General features: G+C 39.1%; 1 protein-coding gene across 14 annotated transcripts; it reads left to right on the top strand.

Moving 5' to 3' along the window:
- Positions 1-600: 600 nt before the first annotated feature.
- ZNF207 (zinc finger protein 207) lies at positions 601-23592 on the top strand. 14 transcript variants are annotated; one of them, XR_012463544.1, is made up of 15 exons: positions 639-808; positions 2367-2493; positions 2951-3089; positions 3709-3876; positions 4579-4654; positions 5149-5196; positions 6823-6893; positions 8079-8239; positions 10342-10584; positions 11277-11439; positions 11622-11805; positions 12026-12105; positions 16287-16341; positions 21043-21108; positions 22977-23592. XR_012463544.1 is itself a non-coding variant. In XM_074159922.1 (12 exons), exons 1-12 carry the CDS (start codon positions 768-770, stop codon positions 11780-11782), a joined length of 1491 nt encoding a protein of 496 aa, XP_074016023.1. In that variant the 5' UTR covers positions 624-767; the 3' UTR covers positions 11783-12495. The 14 variants fall into 14 exon arrangements, 13 of the variants coding, with proteins under 13 accessions (XP_074016034.1, XP_074016023.1, XP_074016028.1 ...); XM_074159922.1 differs by lacking the exons at positions 16287-16341; positions 21043-21108; positions 22977-23592 and adding an exon at positions 9046-9138 and having other exon boundaries at positions 624-808; positions 11622-12495; XM_074159928.1 differs by lacking the exons at positions 16287-16341; positions 21043-21108; positions 22977-23592 and having other exon boundaries at positions 633-808; positions 12026-12348.
- Positions 23593-24922: the final 1330 nt, after the last annotated feature.

Below are 24922 nucleotides of genomic sequence, written 5' to 3'. Positions count from 1 at the left end.
GTAGCAAGGCCCAAAATGGGAGTCCAGATACTCATTTTTGAATGTTTGTAGTGAAAGGAGGGTCTCTCTTGTATAGCGTTGTGATTTTTGATCAATGACAGTACCTTTGTGCAGTGAAAACGGGCTGCCGAGGACAGCAGAAGGCATGAAAAAAATGTCATCTGTTGCTGGATCTGTTTGTTCCAGTTGATCAATACACACTGATCTCAGTTCTCACACCCAAACCCTGCGTGAAGGTGAGGGCTCAACACATTTCTGTCAGTTTTAGTGTTCTCAGAGTGCTAGGCTCCAAGGCCTCCCTGCCACAAGCCAGGTAACCAGCCCCAAAGCACTGTGTAGGGCGGACCGTTTAAGAGATACCGGCTTCTTGCCCAGTCTAATTTCGTAAGGAAACAAAAAAAAAAACCCCATCACCACAGTTTCTCCCTGACGTTAAACACGGAGATAACACAACCAGCCTCCTCAAGCTGCTCAACTCCCTCACACCGCCTGTGACAAAATGGCGGCCCAGCGCCACCGCGAGGCACTATGGGACAGCCCACGGGGCGGCAGGGACTGCCGCGGCCCGTCACGTGGGCACTCCCCCCCTCCCCGCCTCCCGCCGCGGTGCAGGCTGGGAGCTCGGAGGCGGTGGCGCCAGGAGGGACGGTGGCGGCCATTTTGTGCCTGCCTCGCTCGGCTCTGCGGAGACGCTGTTGTGGGCGTTGCGGCTCAGGAGGGAAGAGCTCGGCCGTCTCCTTTTCTAGTAGGTCGGGAGCGCCGCCGCTATGGGCCGTAAGAAGAAGAAGCAGCTGAAACCTTGGTGCTGGTATCCTTCTGTGTGGGATGAGGCGGGTGTGGGGAGCTGGGTGGGGGAAGGGAGCGGCCTGGCCCCGTCGGATCTCTGTCCCGTCCCATTCTCCGCCCGGCTCCTCGCCGTCCGGGGACGGGGCTTGTTCCTTATCCTCATCTCTGTTACGGTTTGGCCTCGTGTCTGGTCCGATTCCGTTTTCTGCTCCTCAGCGCGGGGATGGGGCCTAGTCTGTGCCCTTCCTGCTTCTCCTCCCCCGCTCCCCCCCCCCCCGCCGCGGCCTAGGCCGCCCGCTCCCGCGCTTGAGGCCTCAGCCTCGCGGCTCGTCTCGTCCCGTACAGGCGGGGCGGGCCGCCGCTTCCTCGGCCGGCTCTCCCTGGCGCTCCTCCGGGCAGGCCCGGCGGGATTGCCGAGGCTGTGGGGAAAATAGAGAACCGTCTTTATCCCGCGGGGGGTGGATGTTAACGGAAGAAAACCCTGCCTCTGATAAATGCAGTTATTCAAGAAGTGGGGCAGATGTGGTTAGAAGAGACTTTTTGAAAAATTTTTTTTCTGGGGGGAGAGGCCTTTCAAATTTGTAATTGCCGCATCAAAGTCACGTATAATTTCTCGGTACCCAGAAATGCCGTTGGATTTTTCTTTAATCGCTCCTTCACAATCTGCTTTTTGTTGGGGGTGATTACAGATTTAACTTCTTTCTAAAACGTTTCTGCCCGATCTAAAATTGTTTAATAAAGGAATTTATAAGGTGCTCTGAGATTTTTATTTTTTTTTTCTTCAACAGTTATATTTTGGAAGGCATCTGTGCTTCTGTTTTAGATATTAATATGTTTCAAGTTTTGGTGGAAGTGGAGGACACAGTGTTAACAAGGAGCAACTACTAGCAAATGTATATTTGTCTTGCTTAGGAAGATGTGTTTGGAGTCTTTGGTGAAATATTAATGCTGACCTGCAGAAAGGAGATTGCAGTTTGCCTCTTCTGTCACACAGATGTCAAGAAAGTTTTTCACTTAAAATGTTTGTTCTTAAAACCTGAATTCTTTAATGACCATTGTGAATTATGTAGTGTCATAAGAATTGGTGAGTGACTGAAAAAGGAATTTTTAAATAAAACATTTGTTTTCTTTTATAAATGTTAGCTACTGATACTTCTTGTTAAATAGGCACCACTTCTAAGTATTTAGTATCACTTCCTTTTTCTGGATTTCAAGTCTGTTTCTCCTTTAGTGCTTTTGCAACTTTATTTTAATGTACATGTACACAGAGAAGAAATGAGTCCACTTAGAAATAACTAGGACTTGAAAAGCATGTGTCAAAGAATATGGAATGAAATGATGGTTCTGACTGTGTGCACACATCTTGCCAGTTTTGTACCTATCTGAAGAGGGAAATGCTGGGTGGTGTGAGGGAGAGGTTTGGTTGCAGAGATCTGTGAGATATTTGTCGTGCTTTGAATGCTCAGAGATGCTTCCTGTGCTTTTTTTTCTTTAGCAAAAATCACAATGATGCTAATTAGGTTAGTGTTATATAGAAGGTCACTTTCAGGATTAGATGTTTCCTTAACAGCTTTCCATAGGTACTGTAACAGGGATTTTGATGATGAAAAAATCCTTATACAACATCAAAAAGCAAAGCACTTTAAATGCCATATATGTCATAAGAAACTCTATACAGGACCTGGTTTAGCTATACATTGCATGCAGGTAAGATGTTTTACATTTACATTAGCTTTTTTAACAGTATCTAAAGTTGGAATTAATAGTGAACTTAAAAAGATGGTGGGGGTTTTGGGACTTCCAGAGTCTTAAAAACTGATGAGAAAAGGACAGCAATGGTCTGTTTCTAGAACAGGAGTCCTGCTGTGTCAGCAGTTGTATGGAGAGTATGCAGTAGATATCTCTGCTGTCATTTTTGGGGTGTGGGAGGAGTGAAGGATCTGTATTGTCTTGGTGTTCAGAAGACAAGTTTATATAAACTGATTTTAGAAGCTCGTTGTAGTCAACAGTGATTAGGAAGCACATATCATGAGAATGATTGATTGGCCAGAGAGATTCTCGCTGTTAAGGATGTTTGTTTTCTGTCTTGAAGCTGGTTGAAGAACACGTAGACTGTAACCTGAATTATGGTCAGGAGGATTTTTTTTTTCTTCATTTTCTTTAGGTACATAAAGAAACAATAGATGCTGTTCCAAATGCTATTCCTGGAAGAACAGACATTGAACTGGAAATCTATGGCATGGAGGGCATTCCAGAAAAAGATATGGAGGAACGGAGGAGGTTACTTGAACAAAAAACTCAGGGTAAAGTGCAGTCTCACTAGTTATTTGTTATTTCCTCAGTCTGATTCTTACTGATACTAAGCTGTGTGATACATGTCTCAGTTCTCAGAAGAGTAAGGGCTGGGTTTAATGCATTCTCTAACTGCAACTGTAGACGTTTGCCAGTCACGTAGAAGGATGAGAGATTTTTCTTTGCAGAAATAGCTGTACGCTGGTGCAGCTACAGCGATTACCTAATGAATGTGGGGATGGTGATTTTATTTTTGAGGGTAAAGGCAGGAAAGGCCAGGGGTGTTACAAGCCTGATGATGTCCAAATACTTAGATTTCTTTGCTGTTTAAGTATACCTTTATTTGAACTACTTTGGCTTGTTCTGGACAGCATGGGACTGACTTGAAGGAAGATCCCTGTTTATGTTGAGGGTTGGAGGGTTACTACAGCATGAGTCACTTTCATTGCCTTTATTATTTGTACATATAGGTGGGCTCACATAGTTTTTTGTGATTCTATGAATTTTTGAATATGCTGATAAGATCTGAATTTTATTATTTTCGTTCCAGTTAGAATATCCCAGATAAAATGAATTTCATAGAATATAACTTGCCTTTAGTCTGACCATATGAATTGTATTCTTCAGCAGAGAGCCAGAAAAAGAAACAACAGGATGATTCTGATGAGTATGAAGATGACGAATCTGCAGCTTCAACTTCATTTCAACCCCAGCAAGTCCAGCCGCAGACGGGGTACATTCCCCCGATGGCGCAGCCGGGTTTGCCTCCTGTGCCGGGAGCACCAGGGATGCCTCCAGGTGAGAGGGTGTTTTAAGCTAGTTACTGAAAAGCTGACTAGAAACAGATTGCTGCTTGTGTGCTGGAATAACAATCTGCCCAGTTTAACACTAGGTGTTAGAGGTCACAGAATAGTTCTGTGAGGTGCACATAAGCAGTTTCTTCATTTTCTTCCCCCGTTCTGTGTGTGCGCGCACACATTTTCTATTATGAAGTGGATTAAGATACCTAATGCTTGATTCTAGATTGAAGGAATGTTAATATGGTAGTAAGACAGATTAGTACTTTAAACATAAGTCTAACAATGATATTTGTGGTACTTTGTAACAAGATTTTAAAAACAGGGCAGAAAGGCTGCCATAGATTTAGAGACTGCTAACATAGAACAGGCAGTTTATACAAAGGCCATGGATGTATTGAGGAAAGAATTTTGATCAATGGCAGTGAGCAAAAACCAGGCTCTTACTACATTTTCTGTAACGATAAGGCATGTTCTTTGGAGAATACTAAGTAAATTTACACAGTCTTGCAGGGCTGAGAACAATGAATCTAAGTCAGATTTGCAAATAATCTTGTATTGCGTTGTTTGTAAGCAGTGTTACTTCAGAACCACAATCTTCTAGAGCTCCCGTAAAGCACTTATCCAGTCTAAATTTATTAGATGTGATTTGTTACTGACTGCATGTTGTTGGAGTTGTTTAAAGTTCATTTTTCTTTTTAAGGTATACCACCATTAATGGCAGGTGTTCCACCCATGATGCCTGGAATGCCTCCAGTTATGCCTGGAATGCCACCTGGGTGAGTAGCGAGAAAGACTTAATATTATGTGTTCATACTGTACATTTTAAACTGTCACAGAAAAAGTAAACTGATGAGAAAAATGTACATAGGAGAATCTGTGAACTCTGTAGCCTTAATATTAAGACTAACGAAAGAACTGGATGGCTGTAAACCAACATTAAAATATTGTCAAACTGTGAGTTTATTATATAAAGTATGTTGCCTTTCCCTTAACTTTATTCAGTAGTAGAATAATAATTTAAAGTTTTGTTGTGTTGGTTTAGAGCCTTCTGTGAACCACTGTTCCTTTGTGTATTGCACATCTGTTGTGCATCTGGTTATCAGTCATCAACCTAACAGGAAAAAAATACTGGATAATTTAAATTCTTCTTGCATTTTGGGTGAAAGTAATATGTTGGGTTTTATGCTTGTTTGGGCTTGACACCGTACCCTATCACAGTGTGTTTGGAAAATCACAGTTAGATTTTTGATTTTGTCATAAATTTTCACAGATTACATCAACAGAGAAAATACATGCAGTCATTTTGTGGTGGAAACATGTAAGCATCTCATTAATGTAATTCTAGGTACCTTCATTATGCCATTTTATGTCATGTTTTTGATAAGCTTGAAACTGTCTTACTGAAAACCTCTGAATATTGCTTAAGAATTTGGGGGAAATGTCTAGTTAGGCTTTGTTATTGTGTGATAGCTGAAATTTTTATGCTTTATCTAAATGCGCCTCGGTTCTGGCACTATCCCTCAATTTCTCAGAAACTCATTTTTCTAGTGGCAGCAGTCAGCGAGCATCCAGCACTTTTTTGGGGGTCTAACAGTTGTCAAAATGGGTGGCAAGACTGAGTTTGCCTTCTCCAACCATTCACCCAAAAAAGGAGCGGTGGTGCTATGTTCCCAGTCACTACTTCTGCATTGGCTGTTCCTTTTGCAGCAGTGGTAGACAAGTTGAGAAGAAAAATAAGACTGGGTGGCAATTTGCTTTGCAGAATAAGTGCTCGTCTGTTTATGATGACTTGTTTTGATTTTTGAAACAGCAATGGTGAAGGTTTCTTGACTTTGTCATACAAATAGGAACTGCTTCTTAATGGGGTTTTGGTGGGGACTTGGCTGCCACGTATCTGCTTTATCTTGCTAGCTAAAATAATAAACAGTCTTTTATTTTGTTTCCCTAATCCAGCTTTGAGTGTCTGGAAAAAAATTAAGCAAACTTGACTATACGGAGTTTGTTCCCTATAAAGGAGTCACATATATTGATCTATAGCTTCCCAATTTAAAAGCACTTAGTGTTGTAGAAAGCTTATTTTTTTTATGGAGTTGCAGCCCTGTGCAGGAGGAATTTGCTTATATTAAGGGTTTTATGTATAGTTTAGATGGGGAACGTGTGTTTATTTGTAGTGTGGTTTAGTAGATAAGAGTAAAGGGAGTCATTTAGATGCCACCATTCCGTTAGGAAGTACAGACATTTTTTGTCCAGGTATCAGTAGCAAGGAAGGAAAAATAACCCAAACGCATTTTTAATATGAAGGGAAAATATGCCATAATAAGGACTTCTTGCTTAAAATAAATTCTACTTTTCTATCCTTAGCATAGGGAATATTTACTATAAACAAAGTTCCAGAAGCTTTCTTATCCTGCAGTCTCTGCTTTGCTTTTATCAGTATTTTTGTGAATTGTTTCACAGATTTTGGGTGTCTGCAATTCAATAGAGGAAGGAGAATATGTTAAAATAGTATGAGGGTTCTATATCCACCCATAGACTTATGGTGTCAGAAAGGAGTGATAGCAGATGTACAGCAATTTTAGTGTGATTGGAGTTTGCTGTTTTTCCTACTTTCAAATTTTCTGAGTTTACTAAGGTCAGGTGCTTTGAACTAGTAGCCTGAGGTAGATTTCAAGAGAGACACCAGTTCTGGAAATCTGTTAATAGTGAAAGTGAAAGCTTGAGGACTTCAGGTTCAAATAAAAAAACATTTGGAAGTTTTCTTGGGTTTTTTTGATTTTGTTTTGTTTTTTCTTATGGAAAAACATTTCTAACTGGAGTCAGATGGTTTTCAATTGTCTCTTCTTGAAACTATTTACTATAATTTTTTATCTAATACAGGTATGTGCCAATTGACTTAAGAGTTGATTGTGAGTGTTCATACCAGTGTTTGTTTTCTGTTTAATAGGATGATGCCAATGGGTGGAATGATGCCTCCTGGGCCAGGAATACCACCTCTTATGCCTGGTATGCCACCAGGTAGGTCAGGGTTGTCGAACTCATACTATGGTGAGAGCTAAATTTTATTTATTTATTTATTTATTTATTTCCACTGAGATTTAGGATTTATATAAAGAATATACAGACTTATGCCACCACCTTGATGTGGATTGATTGCCACAAAAGCCACTCTTGTGCACAGGTGAAGGGTTTGATTTACAGCTTTTGATTAGAAATAATTATTTGTGTTTGGTACCATTGTGAAGGTAATAAATAGAATGTAGTTTTCTCTTCCTGATGCACTTTCTCTGGCTTTTGTGTTGCCTAGTCTCTCTGTATCCCCTTTTTTAATGTCTGTGGCCGCAGCTGGTAAATTATAATGATTGAAAATGTTGTGGGAAATGAGAAGTTGTGTTGATGATATACCCAAGTAGTGAACTTGGCTGTGTGAAGAAACTAACTGGTATTTTTGTTTCTTACCACAGCTAGAGGAGTTGTTTCTTAAGCTTGTGCAACTCTTAAGCAGCCTTAAGTTCTCAAGGTGTTCCACCTGACAGCAGCTATGGTGTCATACCTTGAGGTTTGGTGGTTTGCCCACATTTCTCACTGGGGGAGGAGGCAAGCCTCTAGGACAGTTACAGACTAGATATCCTGTCAGTAATACAGTGTAACCCATGTGAGCTGTTAACTTCCCATCTCTGAACCTCTTCCTGGAGATCCACCCATACAGAGCGTGTGTATTGTGTTGATAGGCTACAAAAAGTAGCCTTGTGTCATGGTTCCACTGTGCTAAAAATCCACAGCAAAACTCTTTTCTGTTTTGGTCGAAGTTCTGATACCGTTCACAATGGCTGCATTTTCTGGATTTTGTAACAGTTTTATCCATGCCCTTGGCAGCATAGACACAGTGTGTTGGATACAGTTACTGCATTAATTGCATTGATTTATTGAGCTCATAAACAACTTCATCATTGAAGCTTCAGTAGAAAACACAACTTAATTCAGTATTGCTCTGACATGTTTGAGGTTACTGCCTGTGCACGGACACTTATAGGTGACTGCTGGCATTACCCTTTGCCATGTTTTTATTTTACTGTTGCCTTAAAAATCCATTTTTCCTGGGGAGCAAGACTTTGTTCTAAGGAACACTGTGAACAAAATCCTCTAAAGGAATATCTTAACTTCCTTCAGCCTGATTTGTTAACGATTCTTTGTGGTTTGTAGGTATGCCACCACCTGTTGGTCCTCGTCCTGGGATGCCTCCAATGACCCAAGCACAGCCTGTTACAGCACCGGGCATTCTTAACAGGCCTCCAGCCCCGGCTGCGTCAGCACCGACCCCCCAGCCTCCAGTTACTAAACCACTCTTCCCAAGTGCAGGGCAGGTAAGGTGTCGCATAGCTGGAGTCTAGTGTTGTATTCTTCAACTTGCTACTGTGTCAACAGTATCTATTCTTTATTATTGAGGAGGCCCAAGAAGTGGCTGGTTAAGTTCCTCGCTTGTGTTGGTCCTTAAGTTTAATTCAGTGTAGTGCTTGAATGAAATTTTAAAGATTCTTTTGTTTGTCTTACAACAGCCATGAAACCAGACAGAAGTTTCGTAAGCAGGTGGGGAAGAAAGGAGTAGGCAAAACACTTCTTGAGTTTGTCATTTATAAGGGTTCTTTGGGTGGGAGAAGGGATGTGTTAATGACTTACAGCGATCTGATTGCATAGAACCTTATCTAAAATTTCCCAGGTATGAATCTAGACAGGAGTTGTTCTCTCCTGTTCTTTTCATAATGAGCTCTCTACCAATAGATGGACTAGTTTAGTCTGTCGTCTTGTTAAACTGTTTTAAATGTTGCCTGAATTGAGAGGCTTTTTACTTCAAAAAGTTTAGAAGTTAAGGTAGTAAAAATTTCTGTAAATATTTTGGGGAGGGAAGTGGGGAATTGATAGTGGCTTGTGACCTCTACCCTTTGATTGCACTTGTTGTGTATAAGTCCTGAAGTTTTTACTTGCTTTCAAGTATGTTGCAGAAACCTTCATAGTGTACGATTTGCATTTTGGACTTCAGCAGGGAAGATACTTGTTACAAAAGCACAGTCCTTTCATAAGAAGGGACTTAGCATAAGAAATCCTTTCATCTGGATACTTTCCACCCATTTGTTTGGAGACTTTTCACTGTTTCCTTTCTTTTATGCTACAGATGGGGACACCTGTCACAAGCTCAAGTGCAGCTTCCTCCAATTCAGAAAGTCTGTCAGCATCTTCTAACGCTCTGTTTCCTAGCACAGCACAAGTACGCAGGAAGTCACAGTTAAAAACAAATTGCTTTGCAACTTAACCCTTTGGACCGTTCTGAAAAATCTAAAATTGACTAAACATCTTCAGATAATTTCTGTTATATTCCTGATTATGTTTAGCTGGTAAAACTGCAGAGTCCTTGATTGTGAGTTGCATCTTGCTAGAAATAAAGATGTCAAAGTGCCCAGTGTTTCTTAGTGTGAAAGAACGGAATGTTACATCCTGGTTCTAAAGGGTTAAAAAAGCATGAAAGCAGTTAAATGCATTTTAGTGGGCAGTGGTTAGCTTGATGCATGGTAAAGGCTTTTTAGTTTGTTGTTTAATATGGTACATCATAATGTAGGAAATCTTATAATTGCATTATGCGCAAAAAATTGAAATATTTTGTTTTGATTGGGAAGTTAAGCTAATTTTAAATGTACAGTGACTAGAAACAAAAGCATTCTCTCATAACTAAAGTTTGCTTTGGAGATTGCTGCATCTTCAGAGAAAGCTTGGTAAAGCAAACCTTTCTTCTCTAACAGTTTTAATTTAAGAAAAAAGGAAAGTGAGATGCTGGAGTCTGTAGTGAACCTCATGTCTGCCTTCAGTTGATTTTTCTTTTGCACGCGAGATTAAAGATACAGAGAGATGTAGTACTTTGTGAAAATATTGCAGTGTTTTTATAGAGACAACGCTTAAACAAAAACCCTGACACGACAGAGCTTTCTTAAATACTTAAAACATTTCTTAAATATCTAATGAATACTAACACTTTAAGCTTTACTCTAAACTAATGGTTGATAAAATATGCAGATAATTTAGTGAAAGAACAATGAATTTATACCTATAGGCTCTTAATAAAACAGTAATTCAGGAATGATACAGACATTTACCAAACCCAGTATTTGAGATTAAAAAAATTGATAGTGGGGTGTTTTTTTGTTGTTGTTGTTCCTTTTTTTTTTTTTTTAGTTGTGGCTTTTGACCTGCAAATTTTAGACTTTCCAGTGTGTGTTTGTGTGTATATATGTGTATATACTGGGTTTTATTTTGTCTTGTTTTCAGTTGCTCTAGTATGCAATAAGGCTGAACTTTACTTTTGTCAAGCTTGTTTTAATTATGTATCTCACTGGAAGGTTTCAGAGGTCTAACAGCCATCATTTAAGTTTTCTTATGCTTTGAGAAATAAATATTGATCTGTCTCTGTGTTTCACAGGCTGCAGCAGCTGTTCCAGGTCCAGTTGGTACTGATTTCAAACCTTTGAATTCTACACCTGCAACAACAACGGAACCCCCAAAACCTACATTCCCTGCTTACACACAGTCTACAGCCTCAACCACTAGCACAACAAACAGTACTGCGGCTAAACCAGCTACATCTATAACAAGTAAGCCAGCTACCCTCACCACAACCAGTGCAACCAGTAAGTTGATCCATCCAGATGAGGATATATCACTGGTAAGTTAAAATATTTTCATTGTCTTCCTGAAAAATATAATTTATGCTGATAAGGCTGATTAAATAGGATTTCTTCTGAGCTCTGCATTATGTGTATTTTAGTAACAGTGAGAGTGCAAACTGCAGAATTAATGTAACAGAACCATTCATCGAGAAAACTTGTTTGATTGTAAACTCATGACTGGCATATTACAATGATCTTGCTGCAAACCTAAGACTTAGTTTTCTTGGTGATAGGAAATTACCCAAAATAGAATTTGGACTTCTTGTGCGTATGACTTATGCTTGAAGTTAAATAGATACAGCTAGTGAGTGGAGGACAAAAGACGTAACAGTTGGAAGTGGTCTTGGTGCTGTTACAGTGGTCAGAAATACAAAATTTATGGATGAAACAAATATCTGAACTGAAATTAAGGTTCTCTTGATTTGTTTGGCTTTCTCAACTTGTTAGGCCAAAGAGACTTTCTTCAGCTGAGGGAGGAGAACTTGTGTTGCTAAATTGGCCAGTCTTAATACAGTAACTTTGAAGGAAGGGGGGAAAATCCAAATGCTACTGTAACAGCAGTCTTTGAATTTGTAAAGTAGTTGAAATAGTTTAGAACCTGTAATATGCTTTGTTACACTCTTACTTACTTTGCTTTTGGTGAGTTTTAGTCTTAAAATGTGTTATGGCTGTCTGTTCCTTGTTTTAGGAAGAGAGAAGGGCACAGTTGCCTAAATATCAGCGTAATCTGCCTCGACCAGGACAGGCTTCCTTGGGTAATCCACCAGTTGGACCAATTGGAGGTATGATGCCACCGCAGCCAGGAATTCCTCCTCAACAACAAGGAATGAGACCTCCCATGCCACCTCATGGTAATCATAAATTTTCTAGCTTTCGTTTCTTGGAAAGATTTGTCTTGGCTATAAACTTTTTTAAAAACTTGTTAAGTGGCATATACTGGCGGGGAGGTGAAGCTTTTCACCAAATGCAACTTTTGCCCATTATTAAAAAAAAAATAAAAATCTTCTTTGCATCTTAAATGTTCTGCTTATAGGTCAGTATGGTGCTCATCACCAGGGCATGCCAGGGTATCTTCCTGGAGCGATGCCTCCATACGGTCAGGGACCTCCGATGGTGCCCCCTTACCAAAGTGGACCTCCTCGACCTCCAATGGGAATGAGACCTCCTGTAATGTCGCAAGGTGGCCGCTACTGATGCTACTACACACACTCTAATAGGTTTGGAGATTAAACCTTTTCTCATCTTGTGCTGTTAATATAGGCGAGCTTCCGTCAATTAAGGCTTCATTGTGACTTTAAAAAAATAAGTATCTTCCCACATGCAAGGAGCTATTGGACATTCTTATTTTACACGGGAAAAATTATTTGGAATAATAACAGGAACTTTTCCTGATGTTGCAATTTATACTGTATGGCTTCTTTTTCATGTTTCATCTAGGTTTTTAGAAGTGAAGTATAGTAAATATGGTTCGTTAAATTGTGAAGGCGCTGGAATTACATGAACATACCACCTTAAAGGCAAGTTCTGTAACATTATGTTGCTATTTGTGAAATGATGCCTTCACAGCACTTCAAGTGCTGTTGGACTTCATGTCCCCAACATAGTTTGGTGAGGGCTGTAACTGTTCCCGACTACTTGTACATTAAAGTCTGAACTTGTAACAATATTTAATGTATTTAGAGTTCCTCCTGTTTCAGGGTTTAAGTAAACTGACCCACTAAGGTCATGTGACTTTTCTGTACTGTTATAAACTTCATTGTAATAAAAGAAGAGAAAAATTTATATGCCTTTTTATTCATGACCAGCTGTGGACAACTGCCTGAAAGGTTTGTACAGATGCATGCCATGGTAGCTTTTGGTGTAATGAGCACGATTATCGGTGCTGTTCTGATAAAATCTGAATTCCTTGTTCTAAAATTAAGTCACTCCTTAGCTGCACATCTGAGTAGACAAAGACCTGTACACTTATTAACTGACTCCTCAAAACTGAGGCTGCAGGAGGCACATCTTAACTCTTGGTTGTAACTTCTCTTAATGCATATGTTTCTTTATTTGTGCTTTCTTGTCCTCAAGAAATTTTAAGTGATTTCTAGTCCTGGCACTTACTTGTAGGATGTAAAAGCGATTGCTCTAAGATGCATTCTAGTGCCAGATGTGTCCTGTTAGTTCATTCTTCGACTGACTCTCTTTAATTTGCAAATGCATATGAATTTCAGGAGCCTTTTAGGTGAAGATTTCTAGAAGCTTAGGTGCATGTCACATGGGTGAGTGACTTCCAGTTGATGTTGTATTGAAGTTGACCTGCAAAAGAGAAAAAGTAGCTTGGCTTTCTTCTCAGTGTATCAAAGAGACAAGAGGGGCAAGAGTAATACGTTATATGCTATATTTTTACGTTAAATGTTCAGAATTTCAGATCTCAGCAGAGCCTAAAAGATGAACAGTTTATTATGTGTTATGGGCAGATGTTGGCTGTTTCTTCAGCCATTTAATGAAAATGTCTAGAGTAAGAGGCCTTTTTATCAGTTCTCCTAATAACAGTTATCAAAAAGAGGTCTTCCCTGTATGAATTAGTCATTTATTTGTTTATAAAAGTAGAGTGAAAACTTAACTGCCAGGGCTGTAATTCTCTGAATGTCTAATGACACTGTGTTAGTGTGCTACCTTTCTGATGAGAAGGAAAATGTAGAGGGAGACTTCTTGGAGGGAAGGGAAGTGAGAGGAGCTGTGGTCTCTTCACAATGAGGCAAAAAAGGAGTGGTGAATTTTTCATTTGCAGGTCAACTTTAAATACAAGTTCCAGCCTCAAGACTTATCTGTACAATTTAATTTACGGGGATATCCCTTCCTTTAGGGTAGGTTAGAAGGGTTATAAGCATTTTTGTATCAGTTTATGTCCTGTAGATGGTGGAGGTTTATTCACTTCATTACAATACTGAGGATTTTGGCTCTTTTTCTTGAAAGAATTGGGTAGTTTTAGCTGCACTTAAGTACTTCATGTGATTTTACTCTGTACTGTCTCTTAATAGTCCAGAAATACAGTACAGCTGAAATACTGCATTGTCTCTCAGCTTCAAATTTGGGGTCGTGGAATAGCTGATAAAAGCACTAGAGCATCCAGTACGCTAATTGCAGCCGACTGGCCTTAGTTTATCCATAAAGAATTGTCAGGCGCTTTTCCTGAAGCGTTTACCAGTTTTAAGACCATAACTCCAAGCCTCTGTTGAGAAGCAGTTCTCTCTGATCACTGGTATCTGCTGATCACCTGTCAGATGTGCAGTATTTGGCTTGCAAATGTGCTGAGTGGGGCTTGATGTCAGATCTTTTGTTAGCTCTTTATCTTGCTTTATAAGTAAGTCTAACAGATAAAACTGGTTTGCTTAGGCAATGCTTTTATACTCTGGTTTTCTTCTGTTTATCTAATAAGGATAATTACAAAACACTGGAGAAATTTTTACAGTGTCTTACATTCATCCTTTTTGTAATACTATACATAAAATTCATACATGATAAATTGATCTTAACTTCTGCTTTTAAAACTATAGAACTTCTTGCTTTTTCTGAAGATCGTATTGCTGCTGCAAGGATGCTTTGCCCTCCTGCCCCTAGTAAAGTAAATACCTTCTCCCTTTGGTGTCTTTCTGTAACTCATTGGTATGTTGTTTTCAGACCCTTACTTTTCCTGGGGTAAATACCTGAAAACCTTATTGCATGTACTGTTAACTCAGCATATTCTGCAAGTTGTATTAAGAGTTTCCCTCTTAAATAGTGAATGTCCCGTTGTTCCAATAATAGCACCGTTTTGTAGCTAATACTACATAGGCTTTTAGCTTGGACACATTTTAAGATTGAACTTTCCTTAGTAGTAATGTTATGATAATTCCTCAACTAAGTACTGCCATGTATTATTCTTATGGTACTCTAATAATCTTCAGCAGCAGGTGGACAATTTTTCCATGATTTTTCATGTGGATACTTACATTCCTGCTCCTGTCATTTCTGTGCTGTAAGAGCTGTGATATGGCTATCTTCAGTTACTCTTGTGTCTCTTGTGTGTACTCTGTAAACAGGCGGGTATTTCAGTGCATATGTTGTCTGTTGGTCCCTGCCCTCATTTCTTTGGATACTGCTTCTTAATGTTCAGAGAATTGGATTTATGGTGCATTTTCCCAAAAAGAGGAAAACTACTTTGAATGTAGTAATTGCTTGTATAAAGACTAAGGCTTGGTTTACAGTACAAAGTTTAATCAAAATAGGTGTGCCAGCAAAATCCCTAATGTAACACAGCCACGTAGTTTTTTTGCTTTAGTTAATCTCTCCCTGGAAGGAGATTGCAGAAGCTTTTATGATTACAGAAAAGCATCTCTTTTGTATCTGTTGCACGACTCTAGTGATATAATTACCTAGGTAGAGGCTTTGTTGTTCAGTTGCTGCCTAAATTTGACATGGCAGATCTTAACAGTAAATTAAAAACTCGCAAGTGGATTTTGACCAATCTTTAAATTGGAATGTCATGCAAATGTTGAATACAAAAAAAGCATTGCAAGAAAATGTTCAGACACCGGTGGGAAAATATGTTTAGCAAAATACTTAGAATTTCTGGCATCTAGGACTTGTTTAAAAGATTCTAAGTTATTTTATGCACGGTCTCTCAATATCATGATGAGAGGCTGATCTCTATCTGCTGATTTTTAGAGCAAAAGGGATGGGACTGGCATGAAAGAACCTTGGAAAGGCCCAGGCTAGTTTTTCAGAGGTCTTGCTATGACTGTTTCGTACTGCCTTTAGAACATCTTTCTGCCTTTGGCAAATGTTGCTTTAAATCTCGAAGATTTAGCTGGCTCATGTGGACTAAAAAATTCTTCTGGAACTTTGGGAATTTTTTAAGTTTATTCTTCCACAGATGAGATTTTTAGGTGTTGATAATATATTTGAGGCTGGGATGTATGTCTGATAATTTCAGTGGATAACTGTTCCTCACTCTGTGCATGCATGGGAGTATATAAACAAGCTTCTAGAAACGCATTCAGCTGCATCTGCCTTCTATGGTTTCTGCAATTATTTTAGTGTATGGAGCTCTTGAACAGAACTTACATAGAACTGTATAACTTACTTTCTTAAAACTTGGACAAATTGAATGGAATATATAACCTGCAGTTATTTTATAGGAATCAAAGAATTCTACATACAAGATAAAAAATGAAATACCAAGATTACTTCAGTTTTATAAACAGCAAGAAGGGCATTATGACTCTTCAGTTAAATTGAGACTCTGATATACCAGTCCATGAGCTGGGGCTGCAATTTAAAATGGTAACTAATGATGCTTAATAGTAAATGTCTTAATAATTGTACTGGTCTAGCTTCTACATAAATACTAAGGTGAGGGTGAATATTTTCAGTGGCTGATGGAATCTTTAACTCTACTTTTTGTGAACTAGTACAGTAAATGCTATCAGTTACGGGAAGAATGCCCCAAGACGACTGTTCCATTGATCAAGATACAAAGCAAAACAAACTGTCCAACTCAGAAATAGCTACCAACCGTAAAAGGTTTTGTCTGGGCCTAGCAAAATAGGTGCTATAGCAGTCATTTTCTTTGGTTTGCTTGATCACTGGAATTTTGTTATCTTTGAATGCATGTCTTTCACTTAATTGGGTCATGTTTTTTCTAAAATTTAAATTTTTCTTCTTCTTATAGCCCTGCCATAGGACAGGCTGAGGCAGAGTCTCAGTGTTGCCCTGTTCAGTCTGAGGCAAGTGGGATTTATTTTATTCATTCTGGGGGCTTTCACAGCTTTATGGCTGTTGGATATTTATGTCCCCAAACTTGCAGCAAGTTTGGTGAAGGCCCCTAAATTTATTTTAATTTAGGTTTTTTATTCTCTTTTGATAGATGGGCTCTATATTAATATTTATCTTTTTATTATCATTGTGTTTTTAAGAGTCTCAGGGGGAGGGAACATGTTTTGAGATGTTTGGGTACCTTTTCTCTTAACGGAACGCGTTTCCTCCCAGGCTGCTCAGGTAGTCCTTCAGCGACACTGCCCCCTTCTCCCTCTTCCCCTGCATTGCATCTGTGCTGTATTTGGGTTTGATAATGTGACTTTTGTGTAGTCTCTCAACTAGTGGCATGTAAATATTAATTGCTAATGTTTCCTCTTCTGGGGAGATTATCTACTGAAGTGCTTAAAATACTTAGGTTTTAACTGGTAAGTGACATTTATAGTCACAAAATTGTGTAGCCTGAATTATAGAATACAGTTTCTCTGGAAGAGGTTAAGATGTTAATACCGCTGCATATGTGAGCTGCACCACAATAAATATTAATGTAGAGCCCTATGAAGAAATAGAGATTCAAGTTGGTAAAGCAGAGTAGGAGAATGAGAAATGAAGGTGCAGATTTTTCAGTTTGTCAGTTTCAGGGAAAACCTTTTCCTCGATCTTTCAAATACACCAAACTTGGCAATACTTTGTCTTTCGCAACAATGCTGAAAGTCATAGCACTTTCTTGAAACCTCATCGAATTCTGTTGTATGTTCAAAATTTATTTAAGGTATATACTTACCTGAAGTTCCTTCTTTCACACAGTGGCTAGCAAAAAATTGTACCCTTTGTAAGGAAAAATGAGCCTTTAATGTTGCTGCTGGCTTAGTTGCAGATGCATTGGCTTTGAATGCTTGAGGTTGCTTAAAGACAACTTCAGCTTCAGAAGAACAGATAGTGTCCAGGGAGACCTTGCAGCCTACCAGCAGTGAAATAGAAAATTAACAAATGTTGGAGTCAGGTTTAATAAGCTTTTTAAAAATTTGAGATATTTTTAAAATTTGTGATGTTTTTTGATGACCATAGACTGTATTTAATTTCTTCAAGATTTTGCAAAGTAATGATGGCTGATGTGATTTCCAGTAATTTTAAAGGGTAGAGTTGTAATTCTTAAATTAGTTACAAGAGTTGATTTCACACTCCTGTTATACTCTGCCCCCTCCCCCCCCCCCCCCCCCCCCGATTGTCTAGTGTGACTGGAACATTGACATGTCTGCTGTTCACTGTTTCAGAATTATTATTGAGCATGGTGTTACTTTCCTAATTCTCATTGTGGTGCTACCCTCAATAACAGTGAAGATGAGAACAGCACTTCAAGATGTACTACTGCAACTAGTACTTCTTTCACATATTCAATCTGTAGGAGCATTTGGCGTAGTTCTTATTTCCCTAGAATATCTAAGGAAATGGTGTAACCAAAAATAATATGCAGTATGGCTTGTACTTCTTACTTTAAGTGTCTGAATCTCATAGAAACTCAAAATGAAAAATAGGCAAATTTCAGATGCTTGATACTGAACTCTGTCACCAGTTTCCATTTAAGACTGATGCAGCACTGGTTAGTTCTTATCCAGCTTCTCACATTCGGCTTGTCATCAAGCACACTGAGCTAAAATGCAGATACATATGGTGTCTTGTGTCCAGTGGAGTATCCCACTTAGATCCACACTTGGGTTATATCTTATAAATTGATACGCTGGTGAGAGCTAAAAATTTTTGAATTTAGAGAAATTGCTTTGATCTATTTTCATTGACGATAACTAGGTTTGACATGTTAGTGGAAAAAACGTCTCCGAAATGCAGTTCCTGTTTTCACTGTGGCGTTGTTTAAGCTCTGTATGCTAATACTTTGGAGCAAATGAACCATTTCTTTGTGGCTTGGCTTGTTTTGTAAGCAAAACATAGCACTTCTCAGCGCCATATTGCTATAGAATTTTTTTTCTTGAAGCTGCTTTTGGACTATTCCAGGAAGATTAATTTCACAGTCTGCTTCTGAAAGACGCATTTGACATGAAGACAATTCTGCAGGGTGTTACTGTATGAATTAAAGGGGTTTTTGACTCTGGGTGTTCCTGCTACACTGCAATTACTACTTGTAATTTCTGGTGGATAGTTCATGCACCCTTTGCTTCCATCCTGTACGTTCCTGTCCTTTCTGTAGGCCTCTAAAGGGCTGGACAGGACAGGTCTTTTTTGTTGCCTCTTTTGGAGTCGGTAGCTTAAGCAGATTATATTCATGTTACTGTGATCTGTTCCACAGACTGATGTTTGTCCTTAAATTTGCAGCAAGTAATGATGTGCATTTTCCTTTTGCATTGTGTTTTGTCCTTAAAGATAGATACGCAAGTGCTGCTGTCTTCCTAGTCAGAAGGATGGCATAGTGGCTCTCTGCTTTCTGCTGGGAGTATCTCCTCAGCTATTAGACCAGCTGGCCTGTCATCTCTTCAAAACAACTTGTAACATTCTCATCTAGTGCAAATGGTCCCTATTTTGCTCTTTTTGTAAAGTTCTGTTAGGGACATTTTCCTCCCTGCCTCCTTGTGTGGATCTAAGGGGGATAGTTATTTACAATGTAGATGAAATCTCTTTATTTTGAGGGATGGTAATGTGTTTTTATTGTCGCTCCAGTATTGCAGCTCTCAGTATTGCAGCAGTCAGTGTATCACAAAGTTGGTACATCTCACTGGTCATGGAATTTCTTTTCTAATGATGGTAATATTTTAGTGACTCGACTATTATAGATATTAATGGAAGTAGGTCTTGGAGCTTGGGATTTTTGTAAGCTTATGTAGAGGTACATGACTTTTTATTTTAAGGGCAAGAAGTACTGATATTCTGCTAAATTGGGTGAATTTTCACCCACTGTTTTTAGCAAGAAAAGTGAATGGGAGATGTGGCAAATGAAGTTCGTACCATGCATGAAGCAGTGGCTTGCTTTAGAATTGTGTGTTGAGTTTGTAATGTATTCTGTGCCTTGCCTGATAAACATTGCAGCCCTTAAGTACTCTGGCGAATAGGCTACCTGCAGAAGAAATTTTTTTAAAGTGTGCGTACTTGCAGTCAGAATAATCAGATCAGTGAAATAACGGTAGTGACTGGCTTCTGTAAAAATGCAGCTATCAGTGACTACCATATTTTCCTGTAATAGTTGGGGTAGGTTGGTACTAGTTTAGAGTAAGAAAAGTCTTGAAGTAGCCTTTGAAGGGATCAAGATAGAATTGAAGTGATTCTCAAGTGTAATGTATATAACATTCTTTTTGAAGTTCTGGAAAAGACTTTGTGAGTTTTCTTACACACTGTAAGCAGCAGCTTTTTGCAGTCTTGATTGTCAGAGTGCAGATTGTAGTTCAGGCTCCACTACAAGAAAATGCAGTTGGTGTACAGTATTTGTAGATTCTGTTGTATAATGAACACATTTTTACTTTTGTATTGTGAAGGTCTCTTTGAGGGAGGCAGGCACTTGAGCTTGCTGCTTTTGCAGACAGCCATATCCTGTCCTGAACCATAGGATCCAGGATGCTGTCCTCAGTCGTTTGTTCTTAGCATCCTGATGGGTCAGTATTGACGGTCCATGGTATGAACTGTCTCTGAAGGCTGGTATTTATACACCTGATCACTAGTGTGAATAGTGAGGTGCTTCCACCTTCTGAGCAAGTTTACAATAACTTGTTTTATTCTTACGGGTGTTCTTGCAGTGAGAAAAATCGGCAACACTGCTGTTTTAATGACGCAGAATTTAACTTCTCCATAAATATTGTCTTGAACTTACCTTAAGGTTTTTCTTTCTTAGGGATTTAAGGAAGTTTAAAAGTTCTGAGAAAATGGTAGAATTTTAATGCTAGTGTCGTCATAACTACAAACAAACACACAACTTTGAGAGCTTGAAAGCTTTCTTAAAAATTTCCCTTGTTAGAAGTTAAAGCAGATCTCTGTTAGCTAACTGCCTTGTACCAGAGTCAAACTTCTGACATCTCAAATTTTATTTCCTAAATTTTGCCTAAATCTTAACCGTGTTCACAGATGCTATTCAGAAAGGGGGTGTGTGTGAAGAATTTCAACCTCTGCTGCCCTTAGCCAATATGTATAAATGGTTTTCGCTAACAGCAATTACTGAATTACCAGAAGTTATGCCATACAACCAAAGAAGCTATTTCACTGTCTCCCGACTTAGGAAATTACATAATGCTTCGAAATGAAGGTGTCGTGCAGAGTTTTTCCTTTCTCTTTTTTTCATTGAGTTACTTGCATATGTGTTACTTGCACTGAATTCTTTAGCTTCTTTCCCATAAATTTTAGTGGAAGAAAATGCATTTTGCTCTTTCATTTGTAAAGTCTAGAATAAGAAAACACTTTATGAGACTGTTTAATGAAGGAACCCGGCAATGTAAGTATTGTAATTTCCTTTATGTTTGTGGTAGACAAGAGGATTACCTTGTTAAACTTCTGGCATATGTATGAAAAATACCAGAAAACTAAAGGCAAACTGAAGGTAGTTTTATAGTTGCCTTTACTTCGTACGCTTTTCTTAAGCAAAAAATTGCACTAATTGAAGTTTGGCAGCTTTTTTAATGAAAAACTAAATTATGGGTTAAACTCCTTGGTTTAATACAATTTGTGTTTCTGTTAACTAGCAGCAGAATTTCAGCATTTGCTACTTACTGGTAGAGAAGAAAAATTCCACAGCACTGCCAGTACAGGTTAGTTTAATCTGTAAGTACCTGATGTTCCTATTTGAAATAATTTGTTCAAATGATACCTCTTAAATACATGAGGGGAATTTTGGTCTCTGAAATGTGAATGTATCTGTTACCTACTGCTGTTTTCAGTAGTGAGTGAACGTCTGGATTTTTTTTGAAGATCTGTAATGGTTTTAACTACACATTTGGGTAGGTAATACCTGCAAGCACTCGTAAGGAAAATTTACTACAGAATCTTAAATAGCCATTGGTGTTACTGAAAAGTGTGAAGATCTAAAGTTGAAGTCACTTCTTCAGTAACCGGCCTATTACAAAAGAAGCTGTTTTATCAGTGAACCATTTATAGGTTACTATATTTGTTGTGTTTGGGAATAAGCATTTCTGTTTGTAAGAATCCATAGCAGTAATGTAATCTTTCTTTCGTTTTTCTTTAGCTGTTGCTAATTACTGTTTCCTACCAACAGATTTTTACTTTATTAGGCCTGTAAGCCAGGAGCTTCTTCCTTTCTGTTTTTTTTTTTTTCGTTAGCATATTTCAGCACTTCAGAGGCTACCTACAAATGTGGGTTTTTCCAGCTGTTTTATCTTACTGCTCTGCCTGTATTCCTTTTTTCTTCTGCCCTATTCCATATTCTTGGAAATTTTGGCTTTTTATTTTATAGAACATATTACACCCTAAAAGAAAACAGGAGAGATTCTTTGGGATTGGATAAAGGATGCAGCCTTCTCCAGAATAGCTGTATACATTTATTTTTATTTAAGCTTTGTGTACCTCATCTCTACATATCAGCACGGGAGATGAAAACTTTCTGTGCCGTAGTACAAAGCATAGTTTCACAGCTGGATAAGCTGTAAAACTCTGTGCTTTAAGTCACTTCTCAAGGGCATATTATCACATGGTGAATTTGAGGGGCTTTTGATGTCATTGGTGGGTAATTACAGGAACATAAGTATTGGAAAGCCATACTGGTGTGGGAGCTGAACATACACCTTAGTTTCGCCAGCTCGTTTGAGTGGTCTAGTGTAGTTTCCTGAGTGATTTGATGCTTCCAGCAGAATTGCTTATTTTAGGATTTTGAAATCTTATGTGACACTACGGAACCCCATACTAACATAAAAAGTTTCAAGGGGGTTCTCTCTTCCCAGGTTTTAGAATAGTTGCACTTGAAGCCCATCTCCTGGTATCTTCTCTACATCAGTTCTCAGTCATTCACACTAAATTACTTAGTCTGCAAACCTAGCTATGTGCATGTTTTTGAATAATGGTGTGTAGGTGTTTCTCCCTATAAGGAAAAAAAAAAACAAAAAACAAAAAACCACAAACAAGGAAAGTTGTATAATACAATTTATAACTTATCTTTGCCTATGTATTTTAATGGCAGATGTGCACGGATAATAGGGGTACCATGCCTTGAGGCCATTATCCTATTAACAGAAAGTAAGCATCTTAACTTCTGTGGTTGGCCCTGGTTGATACTTGATGCAATGCTCAGTAAAAAGTCAGAACGAGTAACTGATTGCTTTCAGCTGCTGAATTACTTTGTGAAGTCTGTTTTGACAGTGGTTGGATGCTGACCTGCACTGCTTGTACACCAGCTGGGCAATCAGTGGGGATAGCTAAAGACTAGTGGTGTTCTCAGGTGTCTTATCAACAAAAAGTATATTTGTCCAGGGTAGATCCCAACACGGACTCTGGTAGAACATCTTCTCTTTGTGAAACTTTCTATGGCAATCAGTTGCAGTACTTTTTGGTAGAATTAAGTTTATTTTCTTCTGAGATGGGACCAAAACAATACTTGGAATCTTGAGCTTTCATAACCGGGTGAGCAGTCTTAAGTTGTAGCTCAACTTCTGATATACTGTTGCAGCGGCTGTCCGGTCTCATGTGGTTCCGAAGTCTGCCTTCCCAGTGCTGGTACGGTATCTATGGAACAGTGAGTTCACACTATTTCCTTTAGAATTCTGCTTAATGGCTCAGAATCACCCCTTCAGAGATTCTGGTCACCGTGCAGCAAATCCAGACTCCAGACTGTTTTTAGTACCTTCTTAAAGTACTTTAAGCAGCTGATGGAATTAGTCCCCTCTCAGCAGCAGTACAGCCACAGAAGTTAGTGTGTCGTGAAGGTTTTTTCTGTAACTTGTTACTGCTTTTGTGTAAGTAGTATGAAAGGGATGGGATCATTGATCTTTTTCAAAAGACAGGTGGCAAAATACTGATGTTGAATTTAATTTGAGAAAGTGAGAGACTGGTAAGTATGTGCATCACTTTAATGCATGCAAATAATAATAACAGTAACTAGCTTAATTTTATAGCCTTCATTTTACAAAGAAGATTCAAAGAAAATGCAGAGCTGTCTTCGTTTGCATCCATTGGGAACCTTCTATGAACTGTGTGCTTCGGGAATGGATCATTGCTCATACCCACCTCTGTAATGTGTGTCTGCCGCTTTGTAACAGTCTCCGATTAAACAGAAGTGAACCACTATGTCTGTGTATTTATTTTTTTTTTTCTCCTCTTGACCTGTTTCATTTATTACTCTAACAAATGTTAGCTGTTCCAAAGTGTAAGTATAAAATCCACCTTCATTCATGTTACGGTTTAAATAACTTTGTACTAGCTCTCTGATTGTCTGTATACTGCAAAAATTCATGCATGTGAGCTTTATCTTAAAGTGAGTTACAGCTGGAGAGAAGCAAACTTGGAGGTTCCTTTTGCTGGTGGTCTGCTGTCTTTCTGCTGAACTGACTATACAAAAAAATTGACTATTGAAATTGGAAGAGTCAGGGGGAATATGGAAGAAAAGTATCTTAATAACATTTTCATAAAACTGGGTCGAGAGGGCATGCTGTTAAGTGGTCTGTTCTAAACCCTTTCAGAGCAAAACGCTGGAGAGATGAGGTAGCTTTGAAGATGTGTGTCCTTGCAACTCCTGTCTACAGGATGAGAATGGATTACTCTGCTAGGCTGCTTGGTCTCATGTAGCTACCACTGTTTACTCACAGGTAAATTTTTCATGCTGAGGGTGGTGAGACACTGGCCCAGGTTGTCCAGAGAGGTGGTAGGTGCCCCATCCCTGGAAGGATTCACGGTCAGGTTGGATGGGGCCCTGAGCAACCTGCTCTAGTTGAAGATGTCCCTGCTCATTGCAGGGGTTGGACTGAATGGCCTTTTAAAGTCACTTCCAACCCAGACCACTCTATGATTCTATGAAGTTTGATTTATCAGACTTGAGGAATTCAAGTATGACTGGGTAAAGAGTGAGGAGGATGGGTTTGTACTTTCTGCCCTCTGGGCCTCAGCAGCTTCTTTTGCAATGCAGGACCCCGAGTGCTAGCATGTAGGTTTATGCTTTTTCCCTAAACCTTGTTTCTTTCTGCAGGGCATGGGGGGAGGATTGTGTTTCTAATACCCTGATGAGGTAAAGATTTTGGATCTAAACCTCTAAAGAGGCAGAAACGAGTATCTTTGAAAAGCAAGACCTGTACTTGGGCCTCAAAGGAGAGAGTGGCGAGTCTGCAGCCATGTGGGCTGCAGGACAAAGGGTAGCCAGCTGCAGGATCCACTCAGGAGGCTGCACCCACAGGAAGGAAACAAGTCATAAGACAAACTTCTTGGCCAAATACTCTGGCTTTAATTTTTCATCATGGTAAGTTTTAAAAAGAAAAGCTGTGCTTTTTCCCACAGTGTTTGAGCAGGTTGTATAAGCTTAAGCAGTTAATGCTTTCTTTGAGCTCCCATGCTTTTCAGTGAGTTTGCATATCCTAGTTCTGCTCCAGGTTGAAGCCATCCTTATGGCCCATGCTAGACTTGAGA

Source organism: Numenius arquata, chromosome 17 (genome assembly GCF_964106895.1).
Source record: "Numenius arquata chromosome 17, bNumArq3.hap1.1, whole genome shotgun sequence".
Classification (NCBI taxonomy): Eukaryota; Metazoa; Chordata; class Aves; order Charadriiformes; family Scolopacidae; genus Numenius; species Numenius arquata.
Note: the sequence above shows the minus strand (reverse complement) of the source record. Positions and strands in the feature narration are given on the sequence as shown.

Excerpts from the sequence above, each read along its gene's own strand:
- ZNF207 (XM_074159920.1), top strand. The coding sequence starts at position 768 with ATGGGCCGTAAGAAGAAGAAGCAGCTGAAACCTTGGTGCTG. Across the intron at positions 3,090-3,708 it reads ACTTGAACAAAAAACTCAGG|AGAGCCAGAAAAAGAAACAA; the intron begins GTAAAGTGCAGT and ends ATTCTTCAGCAG. Across the intron at positions 5,197-6,822 it reads TCATTTTGTGGTGGAAACAT|GATGATGCCAATGGGTGGAA; the intron begins GTAAGCATCTCA and ends TCTGTTTAATAG.